Below are 13,682 nucleotides of genomic sequence, written 5' to 3'. Positions count from 1 at the left end.
TGAGAGGATTGATGAGGGCAGGGCAGTGATGTTGTCTATATGGACGTGGGGGGACTGCCGTGAAGCACACTGGGGGACCCAGCATGGGGGGGAGGGGGGGGGGGGGGATCTGTGTTTGTTTCTTCATTTGTTCCGGTGAAGGCACTGTGCACACGGCAGCCAGTCAACAGTCACTTGTCTTTTTCTTTTGTTTTCACTTTTAATTTCAAGTTTTTGTGTACCTTGTGAGTCGTGACTGTCAGCAGGCCAATTTCCCTCTGGGGATGAATAAAGTTTTATCGTATCGACTTTAGCAAGGCCTTTGATAAAGTCCTGCTTGATAGGCTACTCTTGAAGGTTAGAATGTCATTCTGGTAGAGTATGCACAATTTGAAAGATTGCTGGAAACAGAGTTTATAGCAATCCACCATGGAATTGGATATAGGCATGAAACGAACAATTTGCAGGTTCGATCAAGGACCGAACAGTCAGAAGTCACATAGGTGGGGCTTTTGGTGTTTTATTATTCATTTTTCATTGGTTTGTCTGCAGTACCCTTGGGGATGAAGGTATCCACATTCTGTCACCTGCTCATGGTGAACCTACAATGGATAATTTCTGTGACCAAACAACCATTCTCTGACATCAAAGATCTGTCTACCATTGTTTTAGGCTGTAAAAGATAATACACTGCTGCCCAGATTGACTTTCGTGCACTGAGCCCAGTGATCTTGGCCTGTAGCACGAGGTTCAATAATTATCCTGGGTTCCTGAGCTAGTGAGAGGGGCAAAATTCTCCAGATCCGTGCCCGACTGTAGTTTTTGATCAAATCAGGTTGGGAATTCCTTCAGAACACAACTGTGCATCCAGTGGCTCAAGCTAGTTCTGCTGTTAAATTTAGTTTGTTGCATGTCACTTTTGTCTCATAGTATCTCAGCAAACAACTGGAGATGTTGCGACAAATGAACGAGCAGCATGCGAAGGTATACGAGCAGTTGGATGTAACGGCACGTGACCTGGAGCTTAACAACCAGAGGCTGGTGGTAGACAGCAAGGCTTCACAACAGAAGGTAGAGCGGTATGTATCTTGGCACAGGAACAACCAGGCATAGCTCATCCCACTTGCAGAAAAGACTTTCACTGTCTATTAAAGAAACATCTTCTCCATTAATAAAGGAAAGTAAGTGAACATTATGAGTGAATGAATGCTTTATTGTCACATGTGACAAGTCACAGTGCAATTCTTTGCAACCAGGAAGTTGGTCCCACAGGAAGTCTCCCTTCCTTTGGTATGGAGTCAACCAGCCACTTACTTACCGGGAATCTGAAACATTTCTCCGCACTGATCCTTGCAGAAAATGCCGCAAAGAAAGACTTGGCACTCATGCACCCTTGGTATGTCAAGGAGATCATAAGCGTGCAATTGGTATAAGCTGGGAGGCCAACATGTGTGCTCAGCATGGAGCTAAAACCGTCAGTCTCAAAATGAGAGGTCACAGGACCAGATCCATGCAGATGGCTGATTAGTGGACACCCCTGACATCCTCCTCTCCAAAAGCAAAGGTGGATAGACCAGCTAAATATCTTGCAAACCATGCGGAGAAGGGTGACCCGACACCCTCTTCTATTAAGCAGTAGAATGGTGACCTCCTGTATCATGAGTGAGACAGCTCTCCAATCTCTCGGGTTTCCAAAGAACCTCTGCAGTCACCCTGCAATGTCTCAGAAAGCTGTGCGACCATCCCGAGTGTCCCTAGTACCTGACTCTTGTAGGACATCCAGTCAGTTCCTCCAACATCATTCATCCGGACCTCACAAAACCCCCTGGTGCAATAAAAATTGAACCACTCAGTCAGCATCTGTGAAACAAGAAGCAGAGTTTCAAGTGGTAGTCCCTTTGGCAGGACTAAAAAAGAGAGAAAACAACTTGCAGAGTGGATGAAGACTGTTTGGATAAAACAAAGGGAATGTCTCTGTCTCTGTGGCCAGATCAGGATAGCCTGGATAGTCAGGATAGTCCAGTTCCAGGGAGGCCATGCCCTGGAACTGGACATTGCAATAAGCTGTTGATCAAGCCATCTGGTTGATAGGGTATTGAGGGAAATGTGAACAAGGGGGGGTTGGGGGGGAAGAGAGATGGAGAATTTTGTTTGTGATGTACCTACAGTGACCTCCATAATGTTTGGGACCAAGACCCATCATTTATTTATTTGCCTCTACTCCACAATTTGAGATTTACAATAGAAAAAAAATCGCATGTGGTTAAAGTGCACATTGTCAGATTATGATAAAGGCCATTTTTATACATTTTGGTTTCACCATGTAAAAATTACAGGAACTGTCTGTGTCACTATGTACCTGAGAACTTGCTAGTCAACCAGTAATCTCCCAAAGATTTCTGGTTGACCGGTTAATTGGCTGTTGTAAATTGCCCTGAGTGTATAGGTGAATGGGAGAATTTGGATGGTGTTCATGAGAACGTGGAGGAAATAAAGTGGGATTAGAGTAAATGAGGGGTTGATGGTTGGCTTGGGCTGAAGGGCCTATTTCTATGTTCTAAGACTTGGAGAAGGTCAACCCTCTCCATACTACGGCACCAACATTCCAGCAGTCAGGAAACTAGATACATTATTTTTGTTTGATTTAGCTTCTGCTGGATTGGACAGTACGTGCACAGTATTCAACTATTGGGACTCATCCTTCCAGACACGTCCTTCCCTTCACTTGGAGCAGCCGAATCAACGGCAGAAGGAAACAGCCTTGAGGGATTCACAGACTTCCCGCCACCGGAGCAGCCGTGCTTCATCCCGCAGGAGGGGATGGATTCATGGTGATTTCTACATTCCCCATACAATCAAAACTGCCTCTGGAGCTCATGATAATGTGGTGGATGGCCAGGGATCCACATCAGAACATCACCTGCCTTCAACGGGTGGCCCCTACACTGACAGGCCCTCTACCTGGAGATTCAGAGCCCTGCCATCACAGACAAATTCTCAACCTCCTCAAACCTGTTCTTCCACTGACTACCTTGGAACATTGGGCTCCCAAGGGTCAGGTCTAAGGCTAAGGCTGAGCTTGATCTTGGGCTACTCCTTAGTGACCATGGAATGTGCCTTGAGAAGTTTGGATTTCCTCTGCACATTTTATTTGCCTGAACTCTGCAGGAGGATCTACTGCCGTGGGGTAAAGGGGTGGGACAGCAGCGCCATTCTGGGTTGCTGTGATGGCATTGGCATCCTCTAGGTCGAGATATCTTTTGTAAACGTGCCCCACCGCCTTGCATGTGTGTCACCATGCTCTGTCCACGATGGGAGGCCATGCCCTGGAACTGGACATTGCAGTTACTGTTCGTTTAATGACAGTCATATGCAAAGCTGGTGGTGGGTGGAGAAGACATAGAGTTTCTTCACTGAAGACTGAGCATGATTGGAACCCTATCTTCCCCAGACTTAGCAGGTTGGGGGTAGACTAGCTCGCTAGGATTGAAGGCTGGGGCACTGAATGAACCTGACTGCTGCATAATGTCCTCAAAGTGGTTGAACAGCAGGAAAATAACTATGAGCCAGGAATTAAGCCCATTGGTGCCTAAGGAAGACAGACTTTCTGTTCATTTTGGAGGTTGTTACAGTGGGTGGCCACCTCAGCTAATGCCATAACCCTGACCTCTAACATTCCAATGACCTCATATTTTGATGTAATGTCTAAATAATTATGAGGCCATGGGAACAGTTGCAACTCCCATATAAACGGGACCCACAAAATCTGAGAGGATGAAAGCGTCCCCCTCATCCCCCCCCCCCAGGCAGAATCTCCTAACATCTAGGGGACTATGAGCACAGCAGGATCCTGAGGCAAGGCCAGAGATCAAGAGCAAGGCCCAGGTTCAAGGTAAAGGCAGCCCCCATCCTGGCAAGGCCCAGGGTCCCAGGCAGCCTGTCCTGAGAATGTTAATGGGAGTGTAGAACTTTACTCTGTCTAATCTTTTTCTTGTGGGGGTTTGTTTGTTTTGAAATAACTTAAATTACAGTTTAGTTAATTTAAACCACTGTTGTCATTATCCAGAATGTACTCCAGCCCTTGCAATGCCCATAGTTTCAGAAAGCCATTGGACACTAGCTTTGTCACTCAAAATTCACCCTGGCATGGATCTAAACTCAGGAACAGGCAATTGGCTCAGGCATACCACATCACCAATGTGCTTCCTGGACAAGTGAATGGCCATCTTGGTCATCCCTGAAGCAAACCGAGGAAGTCCCCTCTGTACACTGCCCAAAGATCAGGAGCGTGGGGCTGAAGTGCAACCAGAACCTGAGGAGCAGCCGCTTCAGATACCCTCTCACGTCCATATCCATTATATAAGTGGAGCTGAGAATCCTCCAGGACACATAAGTAATCCATGAATGAGCCTATTGCACATACTTATTGCACGGCACTGCTGCGTAGCACACTCCACCTCAAGTCTCCTAGGTAAAGGGTAAGGACTTATTGTGTAGTGACATTCAGAGACCCCTTGTTGCCACCAGATGGCAGCGTGAACTGCATGTCCTATCTAAATGTCAGATGAGAGCAAACAAATGGAGAATGTAAGTGTTGTTCTCACCCCAGAATTGGGTGGTACGACATTGTAAAGGCAGCTTTACCTTGCACCTGACCTGCGCTGGCGATAATTTGTGGATGGGCTTAGTAACTGCATCTTGTGCCCTGTGATTTGAAATAGGTTGACAGAGACGATTGAAGGTCTACAGAACCAAGTGGACATGCTTCATAGCCAAGTGCATGAAATGAGGAATATGGATCAGCTGCGCGTTCGCAGGGATAAACGGGAACGCCGGAAAACTATCCACACTTTTCCCTGCTTGAAGGAGCTTTGTGCTAAGCCCAGGTAACGTTCTGACGAAGGCAATATAGCAGAGGCAGTAATTGATTTACTTGGTTCCAGGATCGGTTTCTGGGATACTTTAGAGAGGCAAATGATCGGCATTAGCACCCCTTGGTTTAGACGCATAAATGGGAATTTGATGGTCAGCATAGGCACAATGGGCTCAAGGTTATACAGGCAGCCGGGTGTACATTCTGTTGATCAGAAGCAGTTGGAAGCTGGCGGTCTATGGATACTGTGTGACAGAATAAGTCTCCAATGTGATTCCCACTCTGCTCAAATACCTACAGACAGAACTCTCAAGAATGTGTTGTACAGGCAGTGGTACAATGCTGGGACTTGACAATCTAAATTAACTGTAAATGAACTTTGAAATGTAAAATGGAGGAACAAGAACTGAGATTACTAGAAACAGTTCTAAATCGGATTAAACTGAAGTTACATCTTTGGGCCTGAGTTTGTGACTAGGATTTTCAATACGGTTTCAGTGAATCCTGGCGTTCCTATTGGTAGTGTATCACGTCTATCAAATGTTTTAAGATTGTTGCAATATCGTGTCAGAGTGACGAATTACTTCATGTGTAAATCGAAGCAAGCTTAGGTAGACCTACACACGAGCACACAAATGAACAGTTCTATGGTTCTTTATTCTAAAATCTACAAGTGAACTTCTGTAAAAAGGAGCTCTGTAAAGAACTGCTCAGTGGGTTACTTCTGCGCTTCCTAAACCTGCCTACAAACCGAAGCCATGCTCGCTTTCATGACGCTGAGCAAGACAATTTGGTTGAGAGATGGGAGTAGCAAGAAACTATTGCCAAGGATTCATCTCTGGATCATTGCCAGCAATGATCCCTCTTTATCTCTCCTCCCGAGACAATTTTGTAATGTGAGGAAGAGAAATAAATAGGAAAGTGAGTAACGTAGTTGAATAGCTGTCACTACTCAAGAGCTATTTAAAGAAATAATTGCTATTTCGGTAGGATACTATAAATGTTGAGAGGCATGGAGAGTACTAATGGTTATGGAAGTGGGGGAGCGAGGTAAAGATGGTGTGAGGATGGACAAAGTAAACTCTTTGGTGCCTGTCCTGTAACCACTTTCCAAAAACACTCAAATGTCAGAGAAACATCTAAAATTTTGGGACACAGAAGCCCATTTGGTTCATGTCAACAAAGTGCCCTCCAAGTTTAACAATCCTGTCATGGCTTTTCATGTATCCACCCAGTACTGCTTAAATATGATAGCCTCTGCTTCTGCTCGTTCAGGCAGCAAATTTTGCACGTGGTCCTCTAAGTCAGCACAAATCATTTACTCTAATCCTATTAATACCCCCTGTTTTTTTTTAAAATCATTTTCTTCCCTACTAATTATGCTCATAGTTATATATATATATATATATATCTTTATATAATTATATATATGTCTCCTCTCAGTCGTCTCCACTGCTAGAAAACAATCCAAATTTATCCAGTCTTTCCTCAAAGCTAGTTTTCCAGGCACGGCCTAGTGTTGGACATGAGCTACATTACCCAACTAATAAGAAAAACGTGAAGGTTTGGAGGAAAGATTAACCAAGGAATACGAGAGAAAATTAAGCAGTGCAGGGAGAATGGGGGAATTGAAAATAAATATAACGAGTTCAACCAGAGATTTGGCGATTTACATTAGCTGCTAAGTTGGATTTTTTTAAGGAATGGTGATGCTTATTAGAACCAAAGCCAGAAAACCTGTAGATTGAGCATATGCGGCACGGTGGTGCAGCGGTAGAGTTGCTGCCTTACAGCGATTGGAGCGCCAGAGACCCGGGTCCGATCGTGACTACGGATGTTGTCTGTGTGGTGTTTGTATGTTCTCCCCGTGACCACATGGGTTTTCTCAGAGATCTCCGGTTTTCTCCCACACTCCAAAGACGTACAGGTTTGTAAGTTAATTGGCTTGGTATAAGTGTGAATTGTCCCAAATGTGTGCAGGAGTGTTGATGTGCTGGGATCGCTGGTCGGTGTCAACTCGGTGGGCCGAAGGGCCTGTTTACGTGCTGTGTCTCTAAACTAAACTAAATCTTCAGATTCAATTTTAATTGTCATTGTCAGTGTACAGTACAGAGACAACAAAATGCATTTAGCATCTCCCTGGAAGAGCGACATAGCAAATTATTTGAATAAATAATAATAAGTGTCTGGGGGGGGGGGTGATTGGCAGTCACCGAGGTACGTTGTTGAGTAGAGTGACAGCTGCCGGGAAGAAGCTGTTCCTGGACCTGCTGGTTCGGCAACGGAGAGACCTGTAGCGCCTCCCGGATGGTAGGAGGGTAAACAGTCCATGGTTGGGGTGAGAGCAGTCCTTGGCGATGCTGAGCGCCCTCCGCAGACAACGCTTGCTTTGGACAGACTCAATGGAGGGGAGCGAGGAACCGGTGTTGCGTTGGGCAATTTTCACCACCCTCTGCAATGCCTTCCGGTCGGAGACAGAGCAGTTGCCATACCATACTGTGATGCAGTTGGTAAGGATGCTCTCGATGGTGCAGCGGTAGAAGTTCACCAGGATCTGAGGAGACAGATGGACCTTCTTCAGTCTCCTCAGGAAGAAGAGACGCTGGTGAGCCTTCTTGATCAGAGTTGAGGTATTGTGGGTCCAAGAGAGGTCATCGGAGATGTTGACTCCCAAGAACCTGAAGCTAGAAACACGTTCCACCTCCGTCCCGTTAATGTGGATGGGGGTGTGCGTGCCGCCCCTGGACTTCCTGAAGTCTACAATGAGCTCCTTGGTCTTCTTGGAGTTAAGGACCAGGTTGTTGTCAGCGCACCATGCTGCTAAGTGCTGGACCTCCTCCCTGTAGGCCGACTCATCATTGTTGCTGATGAGGCCAATCACCGTTGTATCATCTGCATACTTGATGATGGTGTTAGTACCATGTACAGGTGTGCAGTCATAGGTGAAGAGGGAGTAGAGGAGGGGGCTCAGCACACAGCCCTGTGGAACGCCGGTGTTCAGGGTGAGGGTTGAAGAGGTGTGCTTGTCTAACCTAACAGACTGGGGTCTGTTGGTTAGAAAGTCCAGTATCCAGTTGCAGAGGGAGGGGTCGATGCCCAGGTTACCGAGTTTGGTGATCAGTTTTGATGGTATAATGGTGTTGAATGCTGAGCTGTAGTCGATGAACAGCATTCTTACGTAAGTGTCTCTGTTGTCGAGGTGGGAGAGGGCGGAGTGAAGTGCCGTTGAAATGGCATCCTCCGTACTCCTGTTCTTGCGGTAGGCAAACTGATAGGGATCCAGTGTGGGGGGTAGGCAGCTTTTGAGGTGTGCCAGGACCAGCCTCTCGAAGCACTTGGTGATGATGGGGGTAAGTGCAACTGGGCGGAAGTCGTTGAGGCTTGCCGCAGTGGAGTGTTTTGGCACTGGCACGATGGAGGTAGTTTTAAGGCACGTGGGGACAACTGCTTGGGCAAGTGACAGGTTGAAGATGTCAGTCCAGACGTCTGTCAGTTGCGCAGCACAGGCCCTGAGCACGCGCCCGGGGATGCCGTCAGGGCCAGCAGCCTTACGTGCATTAGTCCTACTCAGTGCCACGTACACGTCGTAGGCGGTGAGTGTGAGGGGTTGGTGATCGGCAGGTAGCACAGCCTTGATGGCTGTCTCTAGATTGTCCCTGTCGAAGCGGCTATAGAAGTGATTAAGCTCCTCAAGGAAGGAGGCGTCGCTGGATGTGGGGGTGGTGTTGGAGGGTCTGTAGTCCGTGATGGCCTGGATGCCTTGCCACATGCGTCGGGGGTCGGAGTTGTTGTTGAAGTGCTCCTCAATCCTGAGCTTATGGCAGTGCTTGGCCTTCTTGATGCCCCTCTTCAGGTTAGCCCTGGCTGAACAGTAGGCTCGAGCATCGCCTGACCTGAAAGCGGTGTCCCGTGCTTTCAGCAGTAGCCTGACCTCGCTGTTCATCCATGGCTTCTGATTCGGGAATATGGTCACCTGTTTGAGGAGGTGACACTATTGATGGTGGAGTTTATAAAGTCCAGAACAGAGGATGTGTAGGAATCAATGTCCGTGTGGGAGTCAAGGGTGGCCTGGGCTGCAAACGCCTTCCAGTCAGTGTTTCCAAAACACTGAAGTGTGAAGTCCGCTTCCTCTGACCAGACTTTAACTGTCCTCACAGTTGGTGCGTGTATCTTGTGCGTGTATTCACAAATGAGAGTAAAGTTAATGTTGCAGTGAAGGTGTGGCAAAGTGTTGTATGGATAAGAAAGCAAACCGGTGATAATAGAAAAGCAACACTCAAAATTAACCTTTCCAGGTGAGCTGCATTGTTGAGAATAGAAATGGACAAAACTGTGGACAATCTCTCAGTTCTCTCTTAATCTGGGCTTGCTGCCAGAGAATTTGAGTTATGCAAATTTATACCTTTTCAAAAAAGAAAAAATGAATAACATGGTAACTGGAGGCCAGTTATTTTAATACCAGTGCTGGGAAAATCACAAGACACCATTATCAAGGATAATTGGAAGCATCAGCTGAAAAGAGGCAGTAAGCATGAATTAGTTGAGCCTAAATTATACCTGACCAACCTGATTGTGGTCTTCAAGAAAAAGGATATGAGTTTATTGGCAAAAACAACCCAAATGAGGAATAAATTCGGCACATATTAATCTGACCGCTTAGACTGGGATTTTGAGGAGGTAAAAAAATTGTAGACACATGGAACTGCAGATGCTGGAATCTTGTGCAGAACAGTGCTGGACTAACTCAGCAGGTCAGGCAGCATCTTTGGAGGACATCAGACTCTGAAGAAGAGTCCCAAACTGAAGTTTGCCTTTATGTCCTCTAGAGATGCTGCCTGTCCCGCTGAGTTAGTACAGCACTTTGTGTTCGATATTTTGTGTATGTTGATGAAAGCCGTTATGAAAACTGCTTTGACGTGTTCCCAGATGCGAGACTGGTGCAAAAAGTTAGAGCCCATGGGTTCGAAGACAAGTTGGCAAATTGATGTAAAATTGACTTTGTAGTAGGAGGCAAAATATGATAATGAAGTATTGTTTCTGTGATTAGAAACCAGTGACCAGTTTAGTGCCAAAGGGATCAGTGCTGGCACCCTTCCAGTTTGTTATGTACAATACAATACAATACAATACAATACAATACAATACAATACAATACAATACGGGTTTATTCGTCACATGTTATGTACATTGATGTGAACGTAAAATATATTAGGACGTTACAAATGACAAATGGTGCTGTGTTGACAGTGAGGAGCAAAGTCTTGGGTTACAAGATGAAGTTAAGTAGGTGGATAAGATGGGCAGGTAACTTGTCTAAGGATTGTTGAAAGTGGCAGTGCATGTCAATAAGTTGGCGAAGAAGGCATGCACGATACTTACCTCATTAATAAGGTCATAAATGAAGCGTGGGGGGTTATAATACAATTACGTAAAGCATTGCTTAGGCCACAGCAGGAGTGTTGTAAACAGTTCTGATCACTCCACTATAGGAAGGACGTAATTGCATTTGGAGAGAGTGCAGAGGAGATTCACCCGAGTGTCAATGGAATACAGTGTTTCTGTTATGAGGAGAGAATGGATGGACTGGGTTGTTTTCTTCGCACAGGCAACAAAATATGACAGGCATAGATTGATTAATTGTTGATGTTTACAACTAGAGAGCACAAGGTAAGGGATCAGAAGTTTTGCGGGTGAATTGTACTCGTAGGGAAGTTTGAGGTGTGCTGCCCAAGGGAGCGATGGAGGCAGGGGCTTATTGGTTCCAGATGACCCGGGGTATCGAACAAGTGCTGGTAAACGGAAACTCGTGGTCTGCAAGGAAGTATTGGGCGGAAGGGTCTGGTATATGGGGTGGAGCACGTGATGTGGCGAGGACCACGGGTGTCCATGACGTAACCTCTCTCTTGTCTCACAGGTGTAGTTCCCTGGACGACGCGACGCCTGGGTCGGGCAGCCTGGCCAGTCCTGAGCGGCTGGAGAAAGAGAACGAGCGGCTGCGTTTGAGCGCCAACGCCCTGCGCTTGCAGCTGGGCCAGGAGCGGCAGCGTCGGGAGACGGCGGAGCACGAGTGCACGGTCGTGCTGGGCGAGTACGGCGAGCTGGAGCGGCGGTTGGGCCAGCTGGAGAGCTGCAAGCTACGGGTGCAGGAACTGGAGGCCGAGCTGCGGGAGCTGCAGCAGCTAAAGCAGGCGAGGAGGTATCTGATCAGCGGCGACGAGGGACTGACCGAGGCGCTGCTCCAGCCGCTCACCTCGGCCCCGGAGACGGACGACGCGCCCTCGGATGCGACTGCTGCCGAACTCGAGGTCGGCGTGTCGCGCGTGCGCAAGAGTTGCAGCGACACAGCACTGAGCGCCATCATCACGCGCGATGAAGTCAGCCGGCACGAGGGCAACTACACCCTGCACGCCAACAGCGTGCGCAAGCGCGGCATGTCGATCCTGCGCGAGGTGGACGAGCAGTACCACGCACTGCTGGAGAAGTATGAGGAGCTGCTGGGAAAGTGCCGGCGCCACGACGAGGGCTTGCGTCATGCCGCCGTGCAGACGTCGCGGCCCGTCTCGCGCGACACCTCGTGCCGCGACTTCCTGCTTGAGTGCCTGGAGGCCGAGGTGAAGGCGCCCGAGAAGAGCCTCAGCCTCAGCCAGCAGGTGGAGGCGGCGGACAAGCGGCTGGGACATTCCCAACCCGAGTACAAGGCCCTCTTCAAAGAGATCTTCTCCCGCATCCAGAAGACCAAGGCTGACATCAGCGCCTCCAAGTGCAAGGTCAAGGCCTCGGACTGAGCTGCTCGCCCAGCCCCGTCAGTGGGAGGAGCGCTGACGGATCTCTCTAGGTCTTTGTGCAAATGAGATATCCATTCTTTGCGGCCAGGCCGAGGGTCGATGGCTTGTCGTTCTCCTGGGTCCCCTTCACTGGCTGATCCCCGACCGCACCGGCACACGCCTGTCTTTTGTTCTAAAGTTGAGCCGGGAGGCTGGAGAGAACTTCATTGAAACGTACCACAGGTTCAATGACACTTTACACCGTATTCTGTTGCTGTTGGGGTTGACAACACCAAGGCAAAACTGCGCAAGCGGACTGACTGCGTCCCGGGGCCAGGGGTACGATGGGTGGTGGTGTATTTGTTAACCAGGCCTCCTCATAAATGACTCTTATTGGGCTGGGGTGTTAGGGACAATATGCAATAATGTAATTGCTTTAAGAAATGTAAGTATCTGTCTGATATGGGAGAGATAAGCACTAAAATGGCATTTGACGAGATTCCTGCCCACTCCTGATATAGATATTTGTTTTCAGATGTGCTTTACCTGCCTTTTATATAATGAGATGTCATGGCCCATCACCTCTCTCCAGTCTTGTATTTCCCCTCCTGAAGTTGCTGAAATGCAGCCATTCCTCTGGGTGATGCCTCTGGATGAGCCCAGATTGAGTGTTTGACCTTGAAGTAAATCGGCCAGAGATCCTGCTACTGCCCTCTCCATCTGGGCCAGTGTTGCTGCTGCTGGGGTTTCTATTTTGCTTAATGTGCAATAGTTAAATAGTCAGTATTATATTAATTTGCTGCCTATCTCTGCCTGAGGGATTGGTGTGCTATCTTTGGAGAAGGCCTGCACTAAAACGGAGCCTAACCAACTGCTGACCTCTTGTTTCACAGTACTTCATCTGTGTTGGTTGTGGAAACTCCTGTATAATTTGTCTTCAGAGCTCAACTAACTATTCTGTTGTGTAGTGCTACCAACTACAGTTTCAGATCCACAAGCCTGCATTAGTTTCATGGAATTGGATATCCCAGATGTCAGGGAGTATCTCATTTTCTCTGTTCTGAGCCTGTGGTGATATCTGGTGACTTCACCCACATGAGGCACGATAGAGGTTCTGAAACCTGGATGGACCCATTTGCTGGACTGGCATCTCTCAACATAATTCTTAAAGGAATATTGGTTTCTTCTCCTCAATGGGGAGATGGTGGGTGACATCGGGTATGTAATGGAGTCCAGGGCCCTAATTCTCAGTGGACCACAGGTTGAAGAACTATGCTGATGGCTATATAATGCAGAACAAAATGAAGGGAAAGGCTAAGGGCAGAGATAGTCCCAGGTTCTCGTTTCTGCTGGGTAGTAGGAGATCTGTATAGTTGACTGTGATGTACCCAGATTGAAAAACACTTGGTCTGAATTGGGATTGTTGAGGGGTTGGGAATTGATCAGATGGAACCCAATCAGCTGATGATGGGAGTTGGGATTGTTATGGATCTCTGTCACCAATATTGCTTAGTCTCCATCTTCTAAATGAGAAGTGCCAAAATGTATGCATTTTTTAACTTAAAAAAAATGTAATTTTCAAATGAGATACTAAACTTTTCCTTTTGTCATTTGGACATTAAAAAACAATGTTACTGTTACTGCTTGGTGTGCTCTCACTTGTATCTTTGGGCCGGACATTTGTTGAATGGATTCAAGGACTGTAAGCAGCTGCATGCAGGGGTGGAAAACCCGGGGGGGCCAGAGGGGACACGTCCCCCACATGTTTTGAGAGGTGGACGACATCCCCGCCAGGTTAACCTGCCTCGGCTTGCGGGAAATATGGCCAGCGCGGAGAAGCAGCGCTGGTATCCCGTCAGTCCAGCCAGGGCTGTAGTTAACCCGGTGAGACAGGCAGAGTTGAGCTGCATTTAGCGCTGGATTGAGCCTCCGAAACCTCGCGTGCGTGTGTGAGTGCGAATGCGCGCGCGGCCGTCAAAAAATTGTGTCCCCCGTCCCCTCCATGTTTTGATAGTGAGTTCCGCTCTTGGCTGCATGCATGCGTGCGCACACGCGTGTAACAGCGC

At 47.7% G+C, this 13,682-nt stretch overlaps 1 protein-coding gene across 8 annotated transcripts in view; it reads left to right on the top strand.

Moving 5' to 3' along the window:
• Nucleotides 1-13,256, top strand: part of cdr2l (cerebellar degeneration related protein 2 like) — a 32,451-nt gene extending 19,195 nt beyond the window's left edge. For 7 of the 8 annotated variants that reach the window (XM_033044476.1, XM_033044475.1, XM_033044473.1 and 4 more), the window contains 4 exons: nucleotides 910-1,058; nucleotides 2,628-2,810; nucleotides 4,701-4,865; nucleotides 10,767-13,256. In XM_033044476.1, the coding sequence (XP_032900367.1) occupies nucleotides 910-1,058; nucleotides 2,628-2,810; nucleotides 4,701-4,865; nucleotides 10,767-11,637 (1,368 nt within the window). In that variant the 3' untranslated portion in view covers nucleotides 11,638-13,256. The remainder of the gene's footprint in view (nucleotides 1-909; nucleotides 1,059-2,627; nucleotides 2,811-4,700; nucleotides 4,866-10,766) is intronic. The other variant, XM_033044478.1, reaches the window with a different exon arrangement.
• Nucleotides 13,257-13,682: the final 426 nt, after the last annotated feature.

The sequence above is a fragment of the Amblyraja radiata genome, chromosome 26, assembly GCF_010909765.2.
Source record: "Amblyraja radiata isolate CabotCenter1 chromosome 26, sAmbRad1.1.pri, whole genome shotgun sequence".
In the NCBI taxonomy this organism is placed as follows: domain Eukaryota; kingdom Metazoa; phylum Chordata; class Chondrichthyes; order Rajiformes; family Rajidae; genus Amblyraja; species Amblyraja radiata.
The sequence above is the reverse complement of the archived record's forward strand: the minus strand, read 5'-3'. Positions and strand labels throughout refer to the sequence as shown.